The sequence below is a fragment of the Sminthopsis crassicaudata genome, chromosome 2 (assembly GCF_048593235.1).
Source record: "Sminthopsis crassicaudata isolate SCR6 chromosome 2, ASM4859323v1, whole genome shotgun sequence".
NCBI classification, from domain to species: Eukaryota; Metazoa; Chordata; class Mammalia; order Dasyuromorphia; family Dasyuridae; genus Sminthopsis; species Sminthopsis crassicaudata.
In genome coordinates, this window is record NC_133618.1 from 549149004 (window position 1) to 549164197 (window position 15194).

The 15194-nt window shown below is 33.0% G+C and overlaps 1 protein-coding gene across 2 annotated transcripts in view; it reads right to left on the bottom strand.

The window, feature by feature from the left end:
* The window catches only part of ENTREP2 (endosomal transmembrane epsin interactor 2), a 607119-nt gene that overhangs the window by 9947 nt on the left and 581978 nt on the right, over positions 1-15194 (bottom strand). For both annotated transcript variants that reach the window (XM_074294983.1, XM_074294982.1), the window contains exons 8-9: positions 8064-8139; positions 2057-2644 (exon numbers count right to left, since the gene is read on the bottom strand). In XM_074294983.1, coding sequence (XP_074151084.1) covers positions 2057-2644; positions 8064-8139 — 664 coding nt within the window. The remainder of the gene's footprint in view (positions 1-2056; positions 2645-8063; positions 8140-15194) is intronic.

The following is a 15194-nucleotide window of genomic DNA, read 5'->3' on the forward strand; positions in this document are numbered from 1 at the left end:
GGTACAGTTTATAATGAAAATCTACTCTAACCCTCTTTGGTAGAATAGGTAATTATATTGAGAAATGAAAAAAAAAAAAAAAAGAAAAAGAAAAAGAAAAACCTACAAGATCCTCACTACAACTCAGAAAAGTTAGGACAAGAGAGACCTTGGTGGTAGTTGACTTGATGGTTGAGAATTTTGGCATATGTTTCTCCAGTGAAACTCAGATATTTTATGGGAACTATCACTTTGCTAAAGTCACATTATTCCAACATGTAAAATTACACAAAGGTGCAAGTTAGATACTTTAAGAAGTGTTATAATTTATTTGGGCCATGACAATGTGACAAAGAGATTTGACTGTTGCAGTATATACTTCCTTTCTCTGTTAATGTAGTTCTGAAGATATCTTACTTGCTTCTAAATAATTTATATATTAAAAGATTTTTTTTTTCCAGTAAGCAGTAGGTAATCTACAGTTGGGCAGGGAGGCAGAGAGAGGAGGCACAAATAGCCTTCCTTTTATACATACATTATGAAAAAAATCCTTTTTTTTTAAAATTAGGACAGTTACTAGGTGTATCTGTAATATAAAAGCAAAAAGATAAAGCAGCAATATCAACAACTGTATACACATGAAGGATTTCAGAGACAATCATTTGCAGCCCTAAACTCAAGTTAATATTATCTATACTGTGCTGCCATTAATACCCAGGATCTCTTGTTGAGAAAGTAACAAAAAAATACTTTGAAGTCTAAGAAATAAATTATTGATGGTAAAACAAGTTAATGAAGACTATTAAACTGTGTATTTAAGATAAGCAATACAAATAAAAAAAATATTGCTGTATAGTCAACCCTTCATATACTTAGGTACATTGACTTAATTTCCCCCCATATGACATACTGCATGATAGGAGAAAAAAAAAAAAAAAAAAGCCAATAAAACCCCAAACCAGTGAATGACTAAACTATTCTAAATACAGAAAATATTCAAAAAGCTACAAAAGATCTATGAAGGAAGATGTTATCTACCTCCAGAAAAAGAACTGATAAATAGGAATGTGCCTTGTATGGTTTTATATATAAACATGTGTATGTATTTTAAATGATGGCTTTCTCTGCTGTGGGGTGGGGAGGAAAGAAGTGAGAAAAGGAGATATTTCAAAAATTAAAATAAAATCAATATCAACTACATATATGAGTAGCTGTATCAAATCTAACTTTTAGTAGAAAGGTTCCCACCAATGAAATCTCATTGCAAGCTTCCAGGAATCAACTTGGATAACTCAGTTTTATATAAACTGGAAGATAACATGGGTATGAGTCATATGAAGCAATAAATAATCGCAAATTATTTACATTTAGTTTTTATAATATGCATACACACAACACACTCCTGTGCCAGACCTGCACAAACACTTTGAGATATAGGGAGAACTCAGACAATTGGAGCTACTAAAAAACCATGAACTCTAGTATAATTCCCATTTTCCAGATCAGGAATGAGGAGATGATTTACCCATGTGTGTGCAGTATTGGTCTTGTGCTCCTTCTACAACAATATATAACCTTTCTCTCAATGTAACCATCCCTGATCCCAGTCTCTTTTAGGTTTGTATTTTGGTTAACATCTCTCATTTTCTTATTATAAATTTTAAATTAATCTATTCTCTTAACACTTTATTATTTGCTTATACAATGCATTATTTTCAAATTTGTATTATACTTGCCTGTGTACTTCTCTAATGAAACAAATCAAAAGGATGCCCTTTGATTACATGATCTGAAAGGTTGTATCTTACTATGTATCCCTTTATGCTCATTGTGAAAAGTCATTATAATTCAGAGCAGTTATCATTATCCCATTATTAACTTCATGTATATATTTCCTCACATTTGCTTTGTCCCACACTTTTAAAGTTCCATTAAAGAGATTGAAATGCATAAAATATAGAATGAACTAAAAATCCATGTGAATGAATTATTACATATTTTGGTGTAACAACCAATACAATTAACTTTGGGATGATCAGGGGTACCCTGGCTCACCATTATTTTTGAAGGAATTTACCTTCTGTGCTGGATGAACATGAAATAGGATCACTGGTAGATCGGACAATATTTGAAATTCGTTTTTTCCTTACACGTTTTGCTGGGACAGCTCTCTCTGGGCAGCCATGATGTAATGAAGTATGTGCAGGAACTGAACAGAGAGAAGGCTGGGAATGACTTGCAGAAGACTGGCTAAAGCTCCCACAACACATTTTCATTTGTTTTAACTGTGGCTGTGATTGATTCTCCCGCACAGAATCCTGGGACTCTGAAAAGCTGCAATTCTCAGAAGAACAGTCTGGAGATCTCTGAGGAGAACTCTCATAGTCCTGGATGTGAGATCTGTTTAGAGAGGCTCTATGCTGGCAGCCTCTAGCTTCCATGGGGGAACATGGTGAGTGAGTCCTGTGGAATCTGCAGCGCACACTGCGATCCAAGCTGGTACAGCTACTGTCCGTGGCCGCTTTAAGGATTGTACTGTATGGAGAAAAGTCTGCAGAACGGAGAGAGCTTTGAACTTCCAAAGAACAAAGGTCCTCAGAGGAGTAGCTATGATCGGGAATGTCAGCAACTTCAGACACCAAAAGAGAAGTACTATCAACGGAAACTACAAGAGAAGATTGTTAAAAGAAAAAAAGAAAAAAGAAGAAAAAAAAAAGATTTAACATTGTTTTAAGTGACAGAGGAGAGATGGAACATCGAAACACAAATTCTAGGAAAACTAATAGTAGTATCACCTTTATCTATATCTATTTGTATCTATTTGCCTTACTTAAAACTCTGAAGTTTAAAAGTGCCAGCTTTCTTTTTCTCCTGTGTGATGTTTAAAGCTTTTAATACTTTTAATGGAGATTTTATTATCCTTTGAGGCCCTAATATGTAGGATGTCATAGAATTATAGTACAAAAATACCTTTAAAATATCTAGGTAAGCATCACACATCTCTGTGGTTCCAATGACCACATTTTTGGTGCTTGAATGGGGAGAGTGTGGATTGGGAGACAATAGTTTTCAAAGAGAAAAATAGAAAAATGCTTCAATATCTTTTCTGGAAACAAGTCTTTTTAAAGAAAACTGGATTTACCTATTAAATAAAAGGATTACAGCAAACATAACACTACTGAAGTTCTCTTTGAACAAGGTTGAATAAGTGTTTGGCAAGAGGTTAATGCATTTAATTTCCCCAATGAATATTGATGCAAAAATTGTGAACAAAATACTAACAAGGAGATTACAGCAGTATATCACAAAGATTATACATTGTGATCAGGTGGGATTTATATAAGTAATGCAAAATTGGTTCAATATCAAGAAAATTAGCAATATAAATGATCATATCAATAATAAAGTGCATAGAAATCATGATGATCTCAATAGATGCTGAAAAGGCTTTTGATAAAATACAGCCATTCCTATTTTTAAAAATCTAGTGAACATAAGATTAACAGAAGTGTTTCTTAAAATTATGAGCAGAATCTATCTAAAATCATGAACAATCATTATCTGTAATAGACAAAAGTTGGAAGCCTCAATAAAATCAGAAATGAAGCAGAGATGCCCATTATCACCACCATTATTTATTTACATTTTAAAGTAAAATTAAATTTTATGAATTTATAAATAAAATATATAAATACAAATTTAATTTTATAATTAATTATTTTATGTAGTTATAGAAATAAGAAAGAAAAAGAAATTGAAGAAATTAGAACAGGCAATGGGGAAACATAACTCACTCTTTGTAGATAACATGAGTTACAGGATTCTAGAGCATCAATTAAAAATTACTTGAACTAACTAACATTTTTAGTAAAGTTTCAGGAATATAAAGTAAAGTCACAATATAAAATCATCAATGTTTCTTTATATGCAACAAAGCCTAGAAGCAAGAGATATAAAGAAAAATTCATTTTAAAATAAGTGTAAAAAATATAAAGGAGTCCACCTGTCAAAACAAACTGAGTAACTGTATGGACACAATTACAAAACACTTTTCATGCAAAACAAAGTCAAATCTAAACAACTGGAAAAAAATCAACTTCTAATGGGTAGAATAAAAATGACAATTTTGCCTAAACTTATATACTTGTGCCAAACCAAAGTACCAAAGAAACTATCTGGTAGAACTAGAAAAAATAACAATAAAATTCAATTGGAAGAACAAAAGGTCAAAAATATCAAGGGAATTAAAGAAAAAAATATAAAGGAAGTTGATCTAGTAATACCAGATCTCAAACTATATTACAAAACAGTAATTATCAAAATTAACTGGTACTGGCTAAGAAATAGAATAATGGATCAGTGGAATAGATTTGAGACACAAGACACAGTTAGTTAATGATCATAGTGACTTAGTATTTGATAGACCCAAAGATTCGGCTTCGGGGATAAGAACTCACTATTTGACAAAAACTTCTGGAAAAACTGGAAAACAATAGTTTTGTTTCCTAAGTATAGACTAATATCCAATATCCAATACCAAGATAAGGTCAAAATAGGCACATGATTTAGACATAAAAGATGACACCATAAACAAATTAGAGGAGCAAGAAATAGGAAAGATTTCATGAGCAAAAAAGGAGAGCATTATGAAATGAAAAATAGATAATTTTGATTATATTAAATTTAAAAGCTTTTGTACAATGTCTTAAATTTTCTCTGTGTCTAGGATTTCCTCCTCTCTCCTCATAGATCTTTCCCCTTAAGCTTCCTCTAAAACTTTGTTTCTATGTTGAATGAAATCACTTATATCCTTTTCCCTTTATATTTTTACACTGATTCAATCTTCACTGGCACCCCCAAACTTCCATCTCTTAAAAACAAACAATCTCTCAATCCTGCTACCCACTCCCCAACCCCCAACCTGCCTGGATCGATCAGTTCTCAGTGTCCTTTCTTGACTCATCTTTTCTGTAGAATATACTAACATCTTTATGGGTATCATGGTTTTCAATTCTTTCTTACCTTACATAACCAATGTTGGCAAATCTTACCGCTTGCTTCTACTTTCACAGCCTTCCCTTTATTCTGTTGTTTCTACTCATGCACCCGCTACCTTAGTTCAGCTCTTCTTCACTTCTTACCTGGAGAAATGCCTTCCTCTTTGGCCTTCCTGCTACAGGTTACTCTCCATTACAATCTATCCTCCACATAGAAAAGTGATTTTCTTTATATAGATCTGAGCAGATAATTTTTCTAATTAGCAAATACCAAATTCCTTATTGCCTTTAGGGAAAAGAAGTGACTCCTCCACTTTGTTTTTAAATCCATTTGTAACTTGGGCCCAACATATCTTCCCAGACTTATTACATATTACTGTGTTTCCTATACTTTTTAGTTCAAGTCAAATTGGATTTCTCTGATTCCTTTAACTTCTAGTAACAACCCTGTACTTATTTTTGAACTTCTCTATTTATATATTCCCTCTCTTCTTATACCTCCCCCAATAGAAAGCCACTTCTTAGAGAAATAATTGTTTCATTATTTTGGTCTCTATAACCTTAGTACTTAGCATCAAGCTGAGCATAGTATAAGCACTTAATGCAAAATTATTTGTTGATTATTTTTGTTGTCACATACTAAGTACTTAAATATATATTGAATAAACTTATTAAATTAAATAAAATTATAAATGCAGGATCACAATTTTTGAGTTAGAAGGGACAATAAACATTGTAAAATCAAATATTCTCATTTTACAGAAAAATAAACTGAGTCCCAGCTAGGAAGATTGACTCATCTAATGTTACAAGGAAATTAAATAGTAAAACTTTTCCAACGGAAACATGGATGAAGCATTACTGATATTGGCAAGAACATCAAGCAGAAATTTCTTCCTCTTCTGAATTTTTTTTGTACTTTTCTTGTGATACTCATCCCATTCTGCCTCATTTATACCTAATTTGTGTAAATAATTTATTTTTTCTAATAGAGGGCAAGGAATATATCATATGCAATTCTCTATCCTCCACAATGGCTAGCACAGAATTATGTTAGCAAATAATAAAACCTTGCTGAATGTATAAATAAATTAAACTGAATGAATGAAAACCCTAAGAAATATTCTTCTCTCCCTACAATTTTATTTTTTAACTATAGACATTGACATTTTAGGATTGCAAGAAAAAGGACTTGTGCTTTTTATTTTTAGTTTTTAGATTTCCCATTTTTTGAGGGCAAGGGATAATAGTAATAAGCACAACAAAATAATGACATTCTATGCAGGATTTCACACATCAGAAAAACAGATTTATCATATTGTCTATGAAAAGAATATAAACCATACCATCTTGAAAGGTAATTTGAAAAGGAAGGTCAAAAGTATTCTAGCTAACAGCTACTTCTGATAATCACTAGAGAAAAGGAAACACCTTCCTTCACCCTCTCAAGTAACAGTAATGTAAGGGAAATGAGAAATTGAGTTCAGTAAGTTCTTAGTACATGAAAATACATGTAGAGTTAGGTTCAGTTTCATTTTGATCTAACTAAAATTAGTTCTCTGGTAACTATATATGTATTATGTTAATGCAAACCCTACAAATACCTAAACCACAAAAAAGTTTTTTGAAAGATGAATTATTCAAATCTTTGCTGTGTCCTTTTGATTATACATTTTTAGGATGAGCACACAGCTAATAATTTATTTCTTTTGAGAAGTGGAATTATAGGGAACCATATCATCCTTTACTATATAATCTGTTTACAGAATGTGACTTGGCTCAAAAATTGTTTTCATTCAATCCAGCAGTTCCATTTCCATTAGCAAAACACAAGCAAAATCCACTCGCCAAATCTGAAATTGTTATTTCAAATCAATAAGCATTTTGGGAAACAGAATTTTGAACACTTAATAGTATCTTAAATATTTTCCATTTTTTGAGAACATGTCTATAAATTGTTGAATAGGTTTAGGTAGATTTTTATGTTGTATTTTAAAAATATTTTTCTGCTTAGAATTGCTGGTAAAATTGAAGGGCAAAATTGAGATTGTTATACTCTATTTCCTGAAAGCGCCCTTCCCACTCCCATCCCCTTTTTTCACCTTCATCTCTTAAGGAAACCCTGGCTCTCCTTGAGCATCTGCTCAAGTACCATTTTCTCTATAAACAGACTTTTCCTAATTCCCCCATTCTTTCTATTATTGTATATTTGGGGGGAATACATGCCATAAAGATTATTCATTGTAACTCCCCATTGAAATAGAAGTACCCTTGGATCCATCCTTTCTTCCTTCCCTCTTTCCTTCTTTCCTTTCTTCCTTCCCTCTTTCCTTCCTTCCTTCCTTCCTTCCTTCCTTCCTTTCTTCCTTCCTTCCTTCCTTCCTTCCTTCCTTCCTTCCTTCCTTCCTTCCTTCTTTCCTCCCTCCCTCCCTCCCTCCCTCTCTCTCTCTCCTTCCTTCCTTCCTCTTTCTCCTTCCTTCCTCTCTCTCCCTTTCTTTCTTTTTTTGGTAGGGACTATTTCACTTTTGACTTTTTAGAGTTAGTGCCTACAGCAGTGCCTAATAAATATTTGTGGCTTGCTTGATAGAATGAGATACAGCAAATATGCTTCACCCACAAATGAAATTTTTGTAGCTATTTATGTCAGTGATATTCCTTCAACCTTCAGTGGTAAACACTTCACTACAGGGATCATTATGGTGCTAAACAGCAAAGATGGGGCCAAGATTCCCTAGCGTCATCACAGGGTAATGATGGGTATTGAATTTTTTTTTTTTTTTTTTTTTGGAAGCAGGAACCAAGCTGGAAGGCCTAATCTCCCATGCTGCAAAGCAGAAGTGCATTCATTAGACCAGAGATGTCATAAAAGGAATGCTTCTGAATCTACCAATTATTTAATTTTTCCACTTACCAGTTCTGGATAAAAGTTAAGGAGAAGCCAAAACTTAGGAAGCAATAAAATGGCTAATTCAGTCTCCTTAAAATGAAGAAAAAGTGGGCGAATAAAAGAAATTTCTTCTGGAAACTCTATAAACCATGATTACTTCAAGTGTCATTACAAAGAACTCTACTCTGAGGTAAGCTTACCTTGTGTACTGAAACCAGCAGTTGTATTTTGATCCCCTAAGCTAGATTCAGTTACTTGCTGGTCTAGACTGGTGACCTACAGAAAGAAAACAAAAGCATCATGTGTTTGATTTCAATGAGAATCAGATTCATTAATAATCATAACTGAAATAAATCACCTAAATGGCATATTGACATCCAATGATATAGGCTCACTTGAAAGTTTTTGTTCAATTTGTGACACTGACACATCCTCTTATGTTTCAATCTTTCACCCAAGGGGATGGTAAGGGTGTGAAGAAGCATTAGTCCAAGGTCATTCCTGACCTCTCAAATCAAAACAAGATTCTCTTCCATGATGATTCCTGATTCTTCAGGAAACCATTGGCCCAGTTAGAGAATATACAACAATCACTGAAGATCAGTGATGAGCCTTATAACCCCAGAAGATCACATAGCTTTTTTTTTGACAGTCATTGGACCAATTCTCCCTTTCTTTCTGTACTGCATTCTCAATTCCATCTAATGTTTCTATTCAAATAGCTAAGGAATCAATCTTCTGATTCTAGGGATTTTGAACACTTATACTTCTAGACCAAAAATTATTTATATCCTTCTTTTCCCAAATTTTTATTATCTCATTGTACTTATTCCTAACTTCACTTTATTTCCTTTTGTCTAAAAGAAATATTCTAATGTTTTTGAACCAATCCTATAACTTAATTGATATAGGAACCCTCTAATGATGAAACTTGCTACCAAAGCAAACTGGCATTTGTTTTGCAATTTATAGTTTTAGAATTGTTTTAGCCACTTTGAGGTTTAATCACTTTTCCAGTGTCATATAGTCAGTATGTACCTGAGTTGGGACTTAAATCCAAGCCCAACTCTATTAACTATACCAATCTACTACTCAATGAGAAATAACAACTGTGATTCCCAATCTCAGCATGGTGGAGTTTTCCTCTTTTTTTCTCCCTCCTTCTCTAAAAGGAATCTGTAATCTTTGATTCTCTTTTAACATGTATATATCTATAGCACTATAAAATAAAATATTATAACCACCTTTATATATTATTAATTGATTAATATATTAATTAAATACACATATTTTCATGTATAATTATTTAAAGATATTGACAGGTTACAATTAGGAATATATGTATATATGCACATACACATATACATGCATAATTCTTGGTGGAAACATTTGTTTCTGGGAAGATCCACATTTTAAGGTATTCTTGCAAACTAGATAATATTGCTGCAGTATCTACATACAATATATGTATATAAGCAAAATCTATTTTAAAGTGGACCCAAATATATTGTTATTATTTATCCATGTAACCTTCAGTTACCAAAATAACCCCATTTTTTAAATCCTAAGTGATTTCAAAATGGCTTTGGGAATTCAGCTACAAATAATGAGCTGCTAGGGGAAATTGGGAGAGGTGAATTGAGCCCTAGTGTCATAGTTATATTTCAACTCAGGTAATTAGATTTCTGTCTATCTATATGTCCCTTGCCACTTTAATCAAATAGGTTATTTTTATTTCTGTTCTTTAAACTAAAACTTTGCATCAGTGCAAGTAAAAAAAAAAAAGATGAGTGTCCTTATCACTATAAGAATATGTGAGATACTGTGTTTGCAATGATTCTGAGAGTTATATAAAGTTACTACTTAATTCAATTAGCATTTATTAAATGTTTGCTATGTGTTACAGACACTAAGACAAACACAAAATAGTCTCTATCCTCAAGGACTTGGTATTCTATTAGGAAACTATTCTAGCTGGTTTAGCTCTAGGGAGAATTGAGTGATCATCTTCAATGCAAAAACCGCTCAGCCTTCCTTATCTGCAAACACATCAACACTCCCTTTCCTGGGCTCAGCCCTCAGGAGTAATCACAGCAACACAAGCTAACATTAATATAGCATTTTAAGGTTCATAAAGCCCTTTACATAAATGATTTCATTTCAGCCTCAAGCCAAACACAGTGCCTAGCACAGAGCAGAGACTAAAAAACTGATTGTTAAAAGAAAGCAAAATAATGAACAGAAAATAAACATTCCAGAGAGCAATAATCAGTAAAGCAGACTTACTCTAGTCAAGTTCGGGCTTGTCATGTTGCCATAACCTGTTATTACATTTTTCTAGTACTCTAATTATGTTTTTGGCAACTTTTGTGAATGTTTTTATTTTTTTTTCATATTGGAGTATAAAGCAAATAATAAACATTTGATGTCTTGATCTATAGTGGAGGCAATTAGGTAAATATCAATTAGTAAAAACCTTTTTTCTCTTAAATCTCTTTTTCCTTTTCTCCCTCCTCATTCTACATTAGAGAAGACCATTACTTCACACACACACACACACACACACACACACACACACACACACACACACACTCAAAACTATGTGTACTTTCTCTGGAAATGGACACCATCTTCCTTCATAATTCCTTTGTAATTAATTTGAATATTTATAATACTCAAAATAACTTAGTTGTTGATAGTTATTCTTCAAATAATATTGCTGTTACTATATCCAGTGTTCTCTTGGTTCTGCTCATCTCATTCTTCATTTCAAGCTTCATTTTCATATTTGTTTTTTTAATCAATCTATTGATTATTTATTACAGCATGGTCATATTCCATCACAGTTATAAAACACAACTTGTTTGTCACTTCCCATGATGGGTACCCCCTCAAATTTCTAGTTCTTTGCTATCACAAGAGAATTGCAATAATATTTTAGAACATATAGATTTTTTTCCCTTTTCCCTGATCTGGAAAAAGACGTAATAAAGGTATAGGTGCTTAAAGGGTATAAATAGTTTTATTACTCTTTGGGCTTTAATTAGTAAGATGATTTACATTTGCTTATAAAGATTTGAATCAATATTCATAAATATTCAATGGTACACAGATCTTCCCAGTAGTCTTTCTCCAAATCACAAAAAAAAAATCACTACTATGAGAGACTTATTATTTTTCATAATGCTCTTCTTTTCTATGTCCTCTCTAGCCTGTTCGCTGGCCCTTCATCACCATTATTAGTTAGTTTTTGGCACAGCTCCTTTCAAACCTAAGGCTTGAGAAAAACTCAAACAACCTCTTTTTTAATAAATTATTATAAATAAAGCAGGACTACCAAAACAAACACTAAGCCAAGGTCTGGAGTGCATTAGATGGATGCCATTTAAAACTAAATAAGGCATCACTTTGGTTCCTCAATAGCCATAGTGCTTAGCAATACTTAAGCAATAGTGCTTAATCCATGTTGATTACAGTAGATGGCAGATAGTAGAAATGATCATCTATCACATTTGAACAAGCAATAGTCAAGGGCTTAATTTTAATTTGGCCCTCCATAAAACTGAAAGTGACATTACTATATCAAATCTTTTGGGAAAAGAGCTTTTCATAAAATGCTAGAACTCACAGGAATAAAAACATCTAATCCAGCTCTCTTCTTTTCAGATGAGAAAACTGAGGTTTAGAGAAGTTATGTGTTTGCCCAAGATCACACATCTGGTTGGCGGCACAACTGGGACTGGATTTGGGGCTCATGTGCTCTTTCCATTATACCATACAGGATTTTAGATTAAAGTACATTTCTAATCAAAAGATGAAGAATAAATTTATTTGTCACAAAGTTAAATTGAAAAAAAAATTAAAACCGAGGCTCATACACAGAGCTACAAGCAGTAGGAAAGATGGTGGCATAAACATTCTAATGTAGATGTCACATAAATAACAAATATGCCATGCTCTTGCGCTATTAAATGGAAGGAATTTTATTCATAGTTATGCTACTTTTGTCAGCCATAGCAATAATGACAGAATAAATTGCCATGTAAACTTGTTTTCTCCTACTCAAGGGATGATGGAAATTTCCTAATAAAAAAAAAAAAAAAACAAGAAACCATGAAAATTATTCCATGTTTCTAAGTTTATGCCAAACTAATATTTGGGTCATGGAGAAAGTCTGCAGATTTTTGGCAATCTCAGGAAATCTACACTAAAAATTCTCATTCCCAGAGCAGAACAATGTACATTTTTAAGTGCAGATTTTCTGAAATTGCCAAGAATCTGCAGACTTTCTTAACAAGTGCATCTGTATAATTACGTTCTCTCTCTATTTGAGGACTAAATTCACTTACAATCTACAGGCATAAATATAATTTAATTGAAAAAAATTAAGTTATGTTATTGGAATATTAGGAATGAGTCTCTGAAAATGGTCCAGACTAATGAAAACTTAATAAATATTTTGTGACAGCGAGAAAACAACTCCCTAGCTGTATCTTTAGGGAAGATGTCTATGTCTCAAGGAATTTGATCATGGCCAAATCATATTCAAGTCAATAACAATGTTGACCTCTGCTCTTCCTATCCAGTAACTCTTCTTTTTGCAAAATAGTTGCAAAGACTTCTTGTATTGTCTCTAATTGTTGAAGAATAATGATTTTTTAAAAAGTCACATGAAGAATACTGAAAACAGAAGCTGACCCTCACAAGAGCAACATTTGCCCCCCCAAAAAACAAAATTTACACACAAAAATATCCCATAATTTCAGTGTAGATTAGCAATGACTTGGACCACAGCAAAAAGTTACTGACTTAAGAGTGCTATCTAAAGCCTCAGGAACATGAAGAATCAGCAGAGTAAAAATGAATGTGAAAGAAATGAGTATGTTCAGTATAGTTGAGAAGTATATCTACATGAATATAATCAATCCTAAAAATAACTAATTCCTAAAAACAGGATTTTAAAAAATCTACTACTATTTTTTTTTATATTCCAGGATTAGCTCTAAGAAGCAGCCAGCCCCCTTTTGCATCACTCCCTAGCTTCTGTACTAGTTGTATTCTTTCATTCTGTCAGTTTGTCTTCCTCTTTTTCTAAAAATGACTGCTGACATGTAATTTATGTGCAGTTTACACTAGCAAGTGGAATCAATTAACCTTCTGCTTGTCTAGGGGGAAAGGCCTCTTGCTTTAAATGGGAACAAATCTTTAATGTTTAGTCAGGTCAGAACTCTTGGTCTACCCCCTGGGGAAAAATACAGCTGGTGTGGACTCCCATTTCATTTTGTAGAAGGTAATAGATTTCATTGACTTTGATATACTCACCACTGTCTATGGCATTGAAAAGTGGTCACTAAGCCATTAGGACCAAAAGGCAAAAAGACCCAACAAAGAGTACAGCCAAGTCATTGAGAAACTCTCAGCAGGTCTGCATAATTTGCTCAGATGATCTCTTTCATAAGAATGAAAAAAAAATTATAAGCAGTATGCAGAAAAGCAATGTCTGCACCATAATATCTCCACTTATAAATCCTAAAATTTAAACTTTTTCAATGTTCAAAAAGATATAAAACTCATAAAAGATGTTATTTCAACAAAGCCAAATTACAGATCTTTTCACAGATGATTTTAAAAAGTGCTTAGAAAAAAGCAATATGTCCCTAGAGCACTCTATTCTTTAGAAAATACAACTTATGCAGCTAATATAGGACAAGATATTGATGAACTAAATTCTCCTCAATGCTCAAATAGTGCTAAATGATACCCATACTTCCCATAGTAACTATTGTCTTTGGGGAATACCAGTAAAAAAGGACAAGGATTTTCTATTTTGTATTTATATTCACTTTCTTGGAGAAGTCAAAATTCTTTATGAGTATCAAAACATTAATCTTTACTATCTCCATGCAACATAAATATAATACTTAGTCACATGAAAACACCAAAACTGAAACTTAAATAAAAGAGAATTTTTCTAATTATTATGATGATCCAAATCATTCCCTAATTTAGGAGGAAAATAATGTTTGCATTTAATAAAATCAATAGAACACCAATATGTGTGGCTTGCTACATTGTATACTGGGTCATCTCAATTTGGGAAATAGGCCATGATGTAAACACAATGACATCATCAAGAGATAGTAAAGCTATAAGAAAACCTTACACTATCTTTCTAATGATTTGTTGTCACTGGCTGTTGTTTTAATATCACTTAAGAGGCTGAAGAAGATATTTCCACTCAAGTGACAACCCTCAGCTACAACAAGAGTGGGCTTTTCATTTCTTTTTTGCAAACCAGAGAGAAAAGCTAGATATCATTTAGACCATAATCTGACTATAATACTAGTAGATACTACTAGTAGATACAATACTCATAAAGAAATTATGAAAAAAATCTCTATTTATCACCTCTTTTAGAATTTTCTCAAAGGTTTTCTGAGAATTCAGTGAATTAAGAATGTGGATATTCACTGGAAAAAATGTAGTTCATTAGCATCACATTCCTACATAGTAACCTACAATACTGCTGCTACTATTACAGAGTTTAAATCCCCTTATGTTTACTACCTGTGTGACTTCTTGCAAGTCACTAAAACTGTCCAACCCCTAGTCTTCTTATCTATAAACTAAAAGAGGCTGGACTACATGGTCACTGAGATCCCTTCCAGCTTGACACTTGACACTCACTAGCTGTGTGACTCTGGACACATCACTTAACCCTGATTGACAGAGAAGGGAGAAGATGGGGAGGGAGAGGAAGAGAGAGAAAGAGTAAAAAAGAGAGGGAAGGAAAGGAGGAGAGAGAGAGAGAGAAGGAGAAAGAAAGAGAAGGAGGGAGGGAAGGGGGAGAGAAGAAAGAAAGAATAGAGAAAGAGCAAGGGATGGAGGCCGAAAGAATAAGAATGAGATAAAAACCATTTAAGGAGAGCCAGATAAGTGATTATGTAGTTTTCAGGCAAGAGTATGTGTATTACAAGAGCTGTAACTAGTTTTGTTGTTGCTGTTCAGTCATGTCCAACTCCTTGTGACCCTATTTGGGTTTATTTTTTCTTATTTTTTTTTGGCAAAGATACCAGAGTGATTTGCCATTTTCTTCTCCAGTTAATTCTATAGATGAGGAAACCAAGACAGATAGGATGAAGTAACTTGTTCAGGATCAAACAACTAAAAAGTGTCTGAGGCAACATTTGAACTCAGGTCTTCCTGACTCTAGGCTTGGTACTCTATCCTCTATGTCATCTAGGTGTCCTATAATTATAGTTACTTTGTCCCAAAATTAGTAATAAATAAGTTTGGGAGGGGATGGAAGAAATTGTCACCAAAATAATTTT